The sequence below is a fragment of the Rhipicephalus microplus genome, chromosome 7, assembly GCF_043290135.1.
Source record: "Rhipicephalus microplus isolate Deutch F79 chromosome 7, USDA_Rmic, whole genome shotgun sequence".
In the NCBI taxonomy this organism is placed as follows: Eukaryota; Metazoa; Arthropoda; class Arachnida; order Ixodida; family Ixodidae; genus Rhipicephalus; species Rhipicephalus microplus.
The window spans coordinates 104,479,507-104,493,800 of NC_134706.1; the positions used below are offsets into that span (position 1 = coordinate 104,479,507).

The window sequence follows — 14,294 nt, forward strand, 5'->3', positions numbered from 1 at the left end:
ATAAATTGCACAGCTAAAATACGGATGCGCTTTCCAATGCTGTCATGCGTACATGCGGAGAAATGGCAGACAAAACTGGGCGCACCCCGATTCTATGCGCATGCGTCCCATTCACAAGCCTCGCTTCCAGTTAGCACAACATGGCTCACTGTCCATGAGCTCGCTTGTTTCCTGTAACAGTGGACCATACGGTGCACCTATTTAAAAACGAGGATAGAATGTATATAATGCAGCATCTGATGAAGCCATGATGATGTGTTGCTGATGAAATCTGGAACTCTAGTTAGTACCCTTATTGTTAACCAGCCGACCGACTAGCAAAGAGATTTGCGACTGAAATGATGGCATCTACACCTGCCCTTAAAGGGACACTGAACAAAGTTTTTGCCGCCGAGATTTTCAGCCAAAGCAAAAGATTGGGCCATGAAATTCATAGACAATAATAATTTCAAGCAGAAACTACGAAAACATACTGAATTTAATGAGCCTTTTACAGAATGCCGCGTCTAGCTCTTAGACACGGCGTTTTCTAAAAGGTCGCGACATTTATTTTTCAAGTTTTTTTTGTTATTCAAGACAAATCTACGGTGCATTGTTCACAGAAAACAAAATTGCCTCGGTAAGATTTTTTTGCGAGCAGCTTACTAATTTTAAGGCAGGCGCGTTGATTCGTGAACTGAAGGATGCGAGTGATCGATCTTGCCTGCTAGTGGCTAGGCGACAAAGGCTTTACCTCATGTCGTGGTGTAGCTAAGTCACGCAAATGGAGCAGAAAATGTGCATTATCATTTATTTCACCTAAATATCACACGTATGTGACTTATTGCCGGTGACAGGTGATCAGGATGAAGTCGACAAGTTGCAAATCTGAACAAGAATTCACTCGAATGAAAAACCAACCTATACTCACGTGCACGGTGAAGTCGAACACGTCGTCCGTCAATGTTGTCGCTGATGCCCGAAGGAAAAGAGAAGAGGACAAGCGACGGGGTCGTCTCTTTCTATAAAGTCGGCGGAACTGCCAGAACGGCCAACACAAAAGGCATCGGGTTGACATTCCTCCATCTGGGCATCAGTCGCTCCACCCGGGCATGCAGCTGCTACTGGTTCTACTACTATCCTCTTCCCCGTGCCTCTTCCCGACATTGCAGTGTTGCTGCCATACTCACGAACCTTTTTAAATTAAAGCACGCAATCATGTATTATCGTGCGCCATACTAAACTTAAAAACAGTGCGCCGGTACATGAGATCACGAAGCGCGGTCCACGCCATCACAAGAGCAATTAGAGAAATGAAACAAAGAAAACAAAAAATGTATAAAATATTTTGTCTCAATATGATCCGCAATCCAGTTTCCTGCAGCGGCTTTTGGCTCTGTATGGACGGCCAAGCCAGCGCCAAGCCAAGCTTGCGTCCCTGATCAGCTGTTTGTTTCCATCGAGAGTTCAACAGTGAACTGGCAATTTGTTTAGATGATATTGCTAAAGGGCTTAAAATTAAATATTTCTCTACGTACTACTGCTGTACTTTTCCTCTCTGTTTCCTGATCACAGTGATGAGATTGAGGAGGTTACAATTTAGAAAACAGCAAGTGCAGCTCAAGCATTGCTAGTATCGCTGCTTCGGTAATAAAATGTTACAAAGATTTTGCCCCGCGACCTGCTTGCCGTGTTCGAGCACCCAGTAGAAATTTACGGGGCCGCGTTTGAAAGAGTTGAATAAAATTGCAATATTACGAAAGAAAGGCTCTGAAGCAACATCGCATTTTATCAGGCCTACACCTCCCACACCTAGACGAGTAAAACTCGTCGATATTGTCTTGCAAAGCTGTGTATAATATTTAAAACACATTCTTTAGCCCACGATGAATTGTTCTCTCGTGTGGCTTCTCCATTTGGTACTGTCATGTTAACTTAACAAGGCAACTTTCCATATTTAGTCTCTTTAGATGTTGCAAAAGCTTGACACGTGGTGTGTATGCCATACTGATAATTCTCCTCGTAACCTGGGTCCGCCTCTTTAAACAGCGTCGCATTTTATTGTTCGCAATTGTGTTTGTTTTATACTGTAAGCGAGCTGTGTGATTTCATCAGTATTCACGAGTGTTCTCTGACTATACAAACACGTGCGTCTTATTTGGTGTGGTGCACGTTTGTATGTAGCAAAAAATGTCATTTCGTCAGCGTGTGTCTGCATACACTTGCATGCCCTGCAGTACGTGTACATAATTAATGCAGTAAGGACTGCAATGCATAGCCTTGCATGGGACATGTATTCCATGCACCCTCAGAGAAATGTTGTTTGTTATGAGCCTACTGTTTATCATTACAATTTTTTTCGTTAAAGTTTCATCTCCATATAAAGCAGCTGTATACAGGCACGAGCTTCAGCAGCTTCCTCGTTGTTCCATTTTAAATAAAAACACCAAGCCTACCCGAATCAATGATCTGTTTGCTATCATTACTGTTATGTGTTCTACGATGTACACAAGGACAGTAGTATACAAAAAATAGGGAGGGAATTGAATGCCCTGCCTGCATGGCTGCGCCGTTTCACAAGATCAGGCGCTGTCCTGTGAAGCTTCCTACCGGCCTGCAGAAATTCAAGGGAGCGTACAATAGCGTGGTTCAAGACGACTTGTGGGGAATACTAGACACACTGGGTGTAAAAGATGGAGTCACTAATCGTGTAAAGAAAATCTATAAAACTAACAAGGTAGTTAAAAAGTGGGAAAAACAGGTATCCAAGCCCACAGTGGTGAAACGTGGACTTAGGCAGGCGTGCCCACTGTCACCCTTCTTATTCATGATGTACCTACAAGGATTAGAGGCCAAATCAGAGGCAAGTGGACTTGGCTTCAACCTCTCTTTAGTCAAACAAGGAAAACTCATTGATCAGGCACTACCAGCATTAACCTACGCAGATGATATAGTGCTAATGGCCGACAACAAGGAAGATTTGCAGAGGTTGATGGACATCTGCGGTAATGAGGGAGATAGGTTAGATTTTAGATTCAGTTAGGAAAAATCAGTAGTCATGATTTTTAATGATAACAAAGGTAGTGAGCTTAGAATACAGGAAGTCACGCTAGAGATTACAGATAAATACAAATAACTGGGCGTATGGATAAGCAATGGGACCGAGCACCTGAGGGAACACGAAATATGCGTGACGACGAAAGGTAACAGGAATGCAGCAGTGATGAAAAATAGGGCACTGTGGAATTACAATAGGTATAATGTTGTGAGAGGAATATGGAAAGGGGTCATGGTTCTGGGCTGACGTTCGGCAACGCGGTCTTGTGCATGAGGTCAGAAGTTCAAGCAAGATTAGAAATTAGGCAACGTGAAATATTTAGGCTTGCTTTAGGAGCTCACGGGAATACACCAAACCAGGGAGTACAAGGTGATATGAGATGGACATCATTTGATGGCAGGGAAGCTAGCAGCAAGATAAAATTTGAGAAGCGATTGAGAGAAATGGGGGAGGAGCGTTGGGCTATGAAGGTTTTCAGCTATTTGTACATGAAGAATGTCAATACAAAATGGAGGAAGCGAACCAGGAAATTGACTGGTAAATACTTAGAAAACAGCAGGTGGCCAAACCAGAAAGAACTATCGGTTAAAAAGGAACTGCAGGAAACGGAGACTGACGTGTGTAGAATTGGCATGATTAAGAAGTCCGCACAAGAGATCTATCGAACTTTTAAGCAGAAAATTGCCAAAGAAAGAATCTATGATAATACTCAGGGTAGTTCTCTACTATTTGAGGCCAGGACGGGAGTATTGCGAACCAAGACATATCGGGCCAAATATGAAGAGGTAGACACAATATGCAGTGCGTGCGAAGAGAAAGAAAAAACTGCCGAACACTTGACAATGCTGTGTAAAGGGCTTCACCTTATAGTTCAAGATGATGGCGCAGAGTTTTTCAAAGCACTGGTATTTAGGGACAGGGAGGGCAAAATAGACTTTAAGCGGGTAGACTTAACTAGAAGGAGGTTATCTGATTGGTGGCTAAAGTCAAGGCACGATTGAAAATTAAACCCTTCACTTCAAAGTACCCGTCCAACTTTACTATTTAAAGGGGAAAAAAATCTAGTGGTTAGTTCACTAAGCATTACGGCAAGGTGACGTTAGCCGCCGTCCGATCTAAAGGGTACAGCCACATCCATCCATCTATCCAGCCAAAAATATGCTCTCTGGCTTGTTGCTCCAGGCCTAGTCAGGTAGATTTTCTGGCCTCACCGTTGAATTGTTTGCTCGGGTTGTGGCTTGCAAACATTGCGGTTTTGGGTTTCGTATCATCTTGTTCCGTCATCATGTCCTCCAAGTGGAGGACATGTCGCAGTGTGAGGAGGGAGTACGACAAGGCGCTGATAGAATGAGGTTCATTCATACGCGCACGTCATGCCCTCATTCTCTAGGTATGCGCCGGCAGAGGGGAGGGGGAGCAGCGTTCATCAGTCTTACCAGGCAGGCGGTTGAGAGCGCACCGAGGCAGCTGACGCGCACCAGCACTATCCGCTTCCTGTATAATACAGGCTAGGGAATTATAGAAACACAGAGCAGAAATCAACTCTTGTGCCTCTCTCATGCACTCACAAGGCGGAACCTGCTTCGAACACCGAGGACCGAGCTAAGCAACACCATGCGTGACGATAAATCATGGTCTCCTATTGCAATAATGATTAAGGCACGCATGCAACTTAAACCATTGTCACGCAAGATGAATTCACAACACGATCGAAGTGAACCCAAGGCACGTGCTGATTATTATGTACGGTACTAGCGCTAAATTCATGCAGACGTTTAGTTCGCGCTGCAGTAGGCCTAGTTGAAGGAATGGCCACAGTTACTGCTGTGATGGAGAACAGGCTCATTAACATCTTCATGTAGATTAAAACGGCTTACCCCGAAATGGCTGGGAGTGTCACGCTATCCCTAGCAGTGGCACATGCAGTTGCATATTTAACGATTACAGAAATGGCGTACCGATTTCCAAAGCACCTATCAATACTTCCGTCAAGGCGTAGCACCAAACACTTTATCGCACATTTCGGGAAACATTCCTTTTTCTCCCAATCTGGTGGCTAGGCATGACTACGCCCAATAATAAGCATGTTATTATGCATGTCGGAGGTATTTTCATCTGATCCCTGAAAAATTATTTCCCTAAACCCATGGAAAAAAAAGAAAAAGGAATTCGCACCTGTCATCATATTGCACCCCATCACAGGAATGGGATCAGATTGGCCTGGCGCTCAATACTCCCTTACGCTTAATCAGAGCTCGGTCTGGCACCAGCTCCAGACAAAACCATTTATAATCTCCTGTTTGGCACATCTGTTTTACTCTGCTCTCTCTCAACCAGAGTGCACCATGTACCTGTGGTTCACCCCTGGTGGATCTTTTTCACTGTTTGTGAATTGCACACAAAGCCCTTACTGGTAGATCGTATTCCCAATTCTTCACTATTCTCACGGGAGGCCACTCTTTGGGCAGCTTACATCACGACATGTGCGTGTCATGATGTCAGTGCCGTCTTTTTCAGAGTCGGCGCCGTCTTTTCTTTCTCTTTTGCTCCTTCCCTGTCCTGCGTTTCTGGTGTTGCGCTGCAAACAAGTGAAGATGTTGAAGAACACCGAATGTTCAAAATTTGCTTCTCATTAATATATCGTGGTTTTGGGAATTAAAACCCCAGATATATTGAAAGAAGATGCTTGAAAAGAGAAGGATGATATTGGAAACTGGCAAAAAAGGGATGACAGACTTCTTAAGCTATGCTGCCATTGAGATTTTCAGCTGTTCACGCAATTCTCACACGTGGCTTTGATGCAGCTATGCACATATCACACAAGCATGCTGACTGTACAGTTAGTATAACTGCAACCTTCATGTACCCAGCCTTCATGTACCCTCCATGACATTTCAGAACATCTGAGGCAGTGTTAGCATCAAGTTATGTTCTTCATGCTGGGGAACCAGTGTGATGAGTTACCATTTCTACAGAATGAAGCCCTGTCTACCTGGAACAAGCTGCAAGATATATAACTAAACGGCCCTTTTCAGGGCCAGTCAATCTCTGTCCGGCTTGGATGCACCAACTGATTCCCTTTATCATCAACCCTCAATAAAACTAGCAAATGTTTGTACATGTGCAAGCAGTGTCATTCAATATCTTAGGAAATGCTTGTGAAGCAATTTCAAGGAGAATCGTTTTTTTGATCTCATAGTGAGGCATTAGGAACACCTTAGTCACACCAAATGCCATTATTCAATGAGAGGAACAAGAGAAATATTTCACTGGGAACTATGAAGTAAACAAAAAAACAAATGTTTTCAGATACTGCGAGATCATTTCATAAAAAAGCTCAGAAGTTGCTAAGTGTGGCCACATTTAATCTGTGCAAGCATCGTGTGGTTACAAAATTCTGTACCAAGCATAGGTTCAGCTTTCTGGAATAGACCACGCTGCACAAGCTAGCTCAGTGCATGCACTTCTGTACCCTGCCAGAGAATATTTTTACCACCAGTATGTTGTAACGTGAAGTGAAATGGTGATTGCATACTAGGGCACGTCTTGCAGGACCCCAATAAAGTTGTTTCACTTGATCGGTTGGTGTGCTGTAAGCAGAACATTTCCAAGAAAAATCGTATAGTTTGGAGGAGGACTTAAGCAAGGAAAGGTGCAGATAAAACACTGGATTCACTGGCATTATCCTCACCAAGTATAACATTGTTTTTCTGGTGAAGCTGAACAGCGAGCAGGATAAGCTGGTAAAAACATGCAAAATGGGAAGTCTAGCACAGCAATCTGTGCAGTACTGCTCATTTCATGGAGCATTAATTTCAGAGGCTTTGCTCATTGTTAGCGTTAAGCCTATATTATGTCCACTGCAGGGTGGAAGCCCAATCAATGTTCCCTGTCCTGTATGAGCCAATTTCATATTATGGCTGATAATTTCTTGATCTCATTGGAACTAATCACCTGCCACCCTCTGCTACATTTTATGTGTCCCAATATAAATTAATTGACATTACTGTCCTGTCATCCATCTTTTTTTCGCATTCCCAACTAATGCATTCATTTTTGATAAACTCTGCTTTCTTTTCATGTCTTAATATTATGCTAGCCTTTTTTCATTTTTCTGAAACATTATCTTTGCTCAGAAGCTAGAAGTTATCAGAAAGAACATAACGACATTCTACCTCCTGAGCATATGGCATCATCAATACAAAAATGTAATAAAAGTGAGAAAACATCCTATCTATATAAGAGGCCCTAAAATACTGCAGGAGGCAACAAATAAACTGGTATTTGTATAAAGGCAGTGACAAAAACTTTGACTACTGTCACTTATTCTGATTCTTGGGACATCTTTTCTAGTACATCATAACACATAATTACACATTTACACAATTTACACAGAGGAATTGCCACCACGTGCATTGAGGCCACCCTTCAGAAGTCATGTGAGCACAAGGATGAGGTAAGCCTTAAAAACCAGATTAAAAGACTAAAGGATGCTGGATATCCCAACAGCATCATCACACCCGTGTGCTAAACCCTCCTGCAGAAAGTCAAGTTAAACAAAACAGGACCAAAATAAAAACAGAATGACCAAAGATCTTTGCATGCTATACCGTACGTACATAAGGTGTTTCACAATATAAAGAAAATAGCGAGCCGATATGATTTTATCTTGTTATTTGCCATCCCTTGCAAGTTTTCAAAAGTGTGGGTACTAAAAAGCAACAGGAATAGCCATTATTTCACCATTCGTCACGAGAATAGATATACTGAATGCCAATATAATGTTGTGTATGAGATACTATTGACACGTGGAAACGTAAACATAAGACAAACTGGGCAATGCCCCAATGTTTGAGCAAGACAGCATGCTTAAAATGTTAAGAATGGCTATGGTAGTCGCATGGCCATACACTGTAAAGAATGTAAGTGCAGCTCTATGTTTCATAAAACACTGTTTTTGAAAAAAGCAAGAATAAGAAATGAAAGAGAGACTGTGAAAGCATTTTCTTGTCAGGAAGGCTATGGATCAGTGCATCAGTATACCTTCACTCATCCATTCGGAGAGAGAGTATTCTTTTCTCAGTTAAGATTATATTATTATGGTCTCACATGTGTCGTTGTGCATGGGCACTGTTCTTGTACTCTGTAAAAAAGTGGGCGTAGTACCTTCAATAAAATTTAGTTGGCAGTCAGCGCTCTTTCCTGTCCTTTTTGTCTCATCCTGAACTTCTCTCACTGTTACTAGAACACAACCACGATGAACCAACTTGCCCAGATTAAGCTATTGTTGACGAAAAGTCAGAGCATGAAAATACTTCAGGGGCTCAGAACCTCCTCACTACCCGTCTAGTTACGGCCCTGGTCTATGTGTTCCGAGAGTGAAGCACTAGTGGAGCTATCTAACTACCTAACGGTGAGGAGGGTTTGTGTATACTCGAGCTTGTTTCATGACATGGTGAGAGGTGGCAGGTTGTTGAAATAATATGCTGTGTGGGAGGTCAAGATTTTGATTGAGAACGCTGAGTATGAGCCAGTGACATTAGGCGTTCAAGACTTTTTGCGATATTCACTCTAGCATAGGACCTTGGTTGGTGGTTGACGTGTGCATTTGATCACATTGTAGTCTTCCATAATAATTTTTTTGCCACTTGGCGTCGACGCTCTTGGGTTGTACCAAAGTAATTAAGCATCCAGCTACAAGTATCTTCTGTCAGTGTTTCAATGAAGAGCTGAATATGAGTAATAGCTTCCATCAATACTTCTGGCATTGGTGTATGCACATTTTTTTTGAAGTTTTCTTGTAAAAAAGGCATTAAAGGTATGTTTTTGTGACTTTTTAGTGTTGGCCAGAACTGCTGGTGTGTCCGAATGGCTCTTCGATTGGTTGTGGTGTTGTCTTGTTCAGGGCCACAAAGCTTTCAGTCTTTTTTTATATTTGCCTTCACAGGAATGCTCTTTGCATGCTTCTTCAGTACTTTGTATTATTCCTAAAGCAATGACTTCCAGACTTTGATTGTGGTGCTTAAATCTAGTGTTCAACTTCACGCTAGCTTCATTTGCACGCAAAGCAAGAACTCAGGAGTATGGTAACTTTTGCTATGGGTTTTCCCTTCTTCAGTCTACTGTCTTTTTGCCTGTGTTGTCTAAGCGCTGACAGCCTCGTGCGACAGCTTTTTTTTTGTGCACTTATTGTGTGCCAATGACTTATTTGCCTCCTCAGCTAAAGACTTTTTGTATTATAAGAGAAAGCTCTGTCTGTATTGTTTTTGTCATTTGCTGATGGTGTATCTTCAGTATCTTTTCTCAGTGTACACTATACTTGAATGGAAGAGCAGCATGACTACCTTCAGCTGTTAGCAGGCTTTTAGCTGCTGTAATACTGATTGATGCTCCTTTCTCGGGCGTTCTATTTTGGATGGTTGGCGTGTCATTGCTTCTTTTATACTTTAAAACTGCAGGTGCACCTTTTTCTGGTTACACCTGGTATATTTTTCCAGTGGTTATATATATATATATATATATATATATATATATATATATATATATATATATATACATATATATTGCTAACTTGAGAAACAAGGCCTCTTTACGTTAGGTGCACATCAGGTGGGAAGAGTACTTCTATTACTTGCCAAGTTTGTGGCCCCTTATGGTGGGAATCATAATGCACTGTTGATGTGTCAAATTCACATAGCATAATTCCAAGGCACTCGATCAATATCCAAAGAAGAAAATTATGCTCTTTTGCGTCAGTTTCAGCAACTCATAGTAATTTGTATGTAAATGAATACTTCATCATTCTTGGCTGTCATGTTTTATGGAAGCACATGTGCTTCGTTAATAACAAAAAAACACGCACGCTCACGCCACTGCAGTGGCGTGAGCGTGCGTGTTTTTTTTGTTTGTTATTAACGATTTGCCCTACGCATTCACGTTTCTTCTTTTTTTGTGTGTGTCGTACTTCTCGTATCAAGCAGCCTACCGTTTTGGGCACACGTAAAAAAAGTACATAAAAAAGATGCGTTCCACGCCAAAATTCGCGTTCGCAACGAGCTGGGCACCGACAGGGTGCCCTACGACGCCCACACACTCCGCAACACCTTACCAACCGTTCGCTGCGATGTTGTTGGGAATTCGTGTGGTCGTTGCATGAATATAGCGCGTGCGTGCGTGCGCACGCGCGTCTGTGTGTTAGATCACGGCAACTGCATATGTTGTATGATTCAGTCACCATAACGCAACTGATGACCCCCGCTCTTCCCACACGTCAAGCAGCAGCAAGTGCCGTTAACCGTACTGTGCTGTGAACGCAAAACAGATTCGAATAGGTCGCCTAGATAGCTAGCCCGACACATGATACGATAAGATTTGCGCCAGATATTCGACGTCTACATGCACGCGTAAGACAGCGGTATCCGCAGCAGCTTCGTCATACGTACGGATAGCACCGCATCGGACGTCGCGTCTGACAGAGAAACTTGATCGGTAATTTTTTCTCACTTAAAAAGTCTACCTTGTACAACTTCAACCAACGATTATGCATTTCAACGAGCTGTGCATGGTTTAATGATTGATTGATTGATATGTGGGGTTTAACGTCCCAAAACCACCATAATATTATGAGAGACGCCGTAGTGGAGGGCTCCGGAAATTTCGACCACCTGGGGTTCTTTAACGTGCACCCAAATCTGAGCACACGGGCCTACAACATTTCCGCCTCCATCGGAAATGCAGCCGCCACAGCCGGGATTCAAACCCGCGACCTGCGGGTCAGCAGCCGAGTACCTTAGCTACTAGACCACCGCCGCGGGGCATGGTTTAATGACGAAAAGATAGTTCTAATATTGTGCCCGGCACATATATTACTCTCTCTCTAACTTGAAAAATTGGCGCGTGAATTGGGGCCAGAACAGCGCCAAAAAGCAGCACACGCAGAAATCGGCTCATATTCTAATATTATGACATCGTGATGTTGACTTTTCAGCTGACGCCGGCAATAACGTTCAAACGGCAGGCAAATAATGCCGGTCTTATTGGATGGCTCCGCCCATATTGGCTGCTACTCATACAACCTGGCCCGATGTGTCCGTTTTAATAGGCCGGCACAGCCTATATGGGCGGAAAGTTCTGAAAGCTGGCCCAATATAACCAATCTAATAGACTGGCACAACCATCATTGGCGGAACGTTGTTAATGCTGGTCCAACATAGCCGTTCTATTCGGCTGGCAGAACCAATATTGGGGGTACGTTGTCAACGCTGGTCCAACGTCGCCGTTCTATTTGGCTGGCATAGCCAATCTTGGCGGTACGTTGTGAAAACTGGGCCGTTCATGGGCCAGGCAATGCCGATCTATCCCCAATATTGGGCCAACCTTCTGTGCTGCCTGGGTTTTGGTCATCGTCGCAGCATCACGCACGTTCAGCCGTAGATAGGGGCTTCAACGTCTCTTGCGGGTAGCGTCAAAGCTGTATGCTGTCGCTCGTGGCAAGATGCGCGTAGTTTTAGCACACACGCTCGACGAAGTTGTTAAGAATTGATGATAATGATGATGAATGGCACTGATGATGATGCTAGATGCTCAAAATTTTAGTACAAGTGCTAGGTACAATTCCTGTAAGAATAGTGAAATTCAGTAAATTATATGTAAGAAGTTGTGTATTACAAAACAGCTTACAACGGTAATTGCGAGCTAGCTAAGCAAGAAGTTCATTTCAGCTAAGAAGTGTCATTTGACCATAACCGCTCAGCATTAATGCCAATAGTGTATTTCACAAAAATAAATACTTGCGGGCGGTATCATACTTCTGCCACTCCTGGCTAAGTACTGCTGCATAGTATTTGAAATAATACAAAAAGCTTTGCTTTTGCTCTTGGATTAAACAGTTACTGCGGCAGCCTGTTCAATATAACCATACCATTTTCGTCATACCTTGTAATATAAAGCGGACTACTTCTCCATATTTGATTGGTTGCTCCAACTGGAAAGAGAAAAGCTCCACTTTAGCGCGGGCCGTGAAAATAACAGCATGTCCTCAACAACTAATCAACATCAATTTCCGAAGGACGGACTTTAGTCATGGCTACATTCTTTACAGCAAGTAGCACTACAGAACAAATAATAAATGAGCAGCTTTCAGCTTGGAATGTTTGGAAGAGAATTTAATCAATCCTACCACCCGAACTATGCCGCAGAGCTATACCCCTCTTTGCGTTACCATTGGGGGCTGCGTGTGACGCGCGGGCATGTCCGAGCGAACGGCTCCTTGAAATTGGGTCCCCACGCTTTCACTAGTAGATAATTTGTCATGCCACCACCCCTTCCCTCATTGGGCAAAGTGGAACCTGTAAGCGAACTTAAGTGACGGACATCTGGGTAGGAAGCTGTCCGAATATTGGAGAGGATATTGGAGTGCGCACTGATGACGTTGAACCGCGTCCACTTCACAGCTCTCCGACCTTTGTGTAGGTTGAGTTGATCGTGTGCACGAGTAGTGAAAATGTCGCGATAATGGAAGTATAGTGGCACTATAGGCTGCCATTGCAAGTGTTCTCTTGGGAGTTCAAATCAAGAACAAAACAAAGACTAGCATTGGACACTTTTGTTTTCTTTAGCACTAAATCAGGGAAAAACACAAGAGAGCCTTTCTTTGTACGTTAGCAGGACTGTACCGTTGGCAGACCCACATCGTATAATTTCCTTGTTCTGTAGACATCAGAAAGTGCGCACATAGAGTGAGTGAGTAAAAACTTTTTTGAACATGTCCGGCGTCATTGAGCGGGGTGGGGCTACAAGAACCCCGGTCTAGGTGACCGCCTTGAGTCCTTGGACCCATGCGGCATCCTGGGCATGCCGGACGGCCCACAGTTGATCGGCAAGGTCGTGGCTGAGCAGAGCCGCCTACCATCGCGCCTCGCAGTTCGAGACCGCCATGTCTAGCGGGTTCGTAGGGGACTGCTGCACGTTACCGGTACGCTTCCACAGCATCTGCTGCAACGTCGCTCTGGCTCCGCACGCCTTACACGCGTCGGACGTATGAATGCCTGGGTAGCAGAGGCGAAGGATCACCGGATTCGGGTACGTGTGTGTCTGTAGTTGTCTCCAGGGAACCTGCTGTTTCTTGTTTAGTTTGGCGTGGGGTGGTGGATATTTGCAACTGTTCAGTCTGTAGTGTTGTGTGATGTCTCTGAAAGTCGTCATGCGATCCCCCCACGTCCATTCCCGCATCGCTGTCGAGGTGTGCGAGAAATCGGGACTGTCGGCAGGCGTCACAGTTCGGCGTGTATGTCCTCGAGCCGCGGCGTGGGCAGTCGCCTTGCCCGCAAGTGGAGGGTCCGTGTGGGCGGGGGTCCTTACGAGGAAACTGTCGTTTTTGCGGCAGATGTTGCGTTCGTGCATTCGGAGAATGCGGGCCGCTTTGCGGGAGACCCGGCCGCTGGCGTAGTTGCGTATCGCCGCCTGCTAGTCGCCTATTATAACCTCGGCGTCCGTGGTGGCTATCGCGAGGGCTGTGGCAGCTTCTTCGGCCGCCTCCGTCTCTTGCGTGCCTATCGTCGCACTTGTGACACAAGTTCCTACATGATTCGTGATCGCAACCGCGAAGCCGTGGTGGCAGTCGTAACGGGCCGCGTCCACATAAACTGTGTCTTTGCTATTGCCGAATTTCTTTTCAAGGTCTTGGGCGCGCCTGTAGCGCCGACCGATGTGATGTGTCAGTTGCATGTTCTTAGGCAACGGCAGAACGACGATGCGCTCGCGAATACGTCTGGGTATCCCGACCTTTTCGCCGCGCTGCGTATGGTAGTTGATACCCAGTGTCTCGATGATGTGTCGACCAGTTCTGGTCTTCGCCAGACGTTCGTACTGGGCGATGTTGTGTGCTTCGATTATCTCATCTAGAGTATTGTGCAACCCCAGCTCGAGAATTTTTTCCGTGCTGGTACTGGCCGGTAATCCGATTGCGCGTTTGTACGCCTTGCGGATGAGACAATCTAGTTTGGTGCGTTCAGTCGCCTGCCACTTGAGGTAGGAGGCGACGTACGTTATATGGTTCATAACGAAAGCATGTACCAGGCGAGTGGTATTGCTCAATATAGAGGCGTTATTTATTTTTTCACTCTTGATAGAAAAGAATGAGACCAAACAAAAAGCGTCGTCGTGGAATCAACTTCCATTTTTAACTCGTGTTTTCATCTATGCTTTTCTTGCCCTATGGCTAACAAAGGTGCTTTGGCGGCTGCATTTCCGATGGAGG

General features: G+C 44.4%; 1 protein-coding gene across 1 annotated transcript in view; it reads right to left on the reverse strand.

Annotated features, from left to right (window-relative positions):
* The window catches only part of LOC142767828 (uncharacterized), a 28,417-nt gene extending 15,444 nt beyond the window's left edge, over positions 1 to 12,973 (reverse strand). The window contains exon 1 of the mRNA XM_075870066.1: positions 12,945 to 12,973. Within this exon, the coding sequence (XP_075726181.1) occupies positions 12,945 to 12,973 (29 nt within the window). The remainder of the gene's footprint in view (positions 1 to 12,944) is intronic.
* Between the last annotated feature and the right edge of the window lie 1,321 nt (positions 12,974 to 14,294).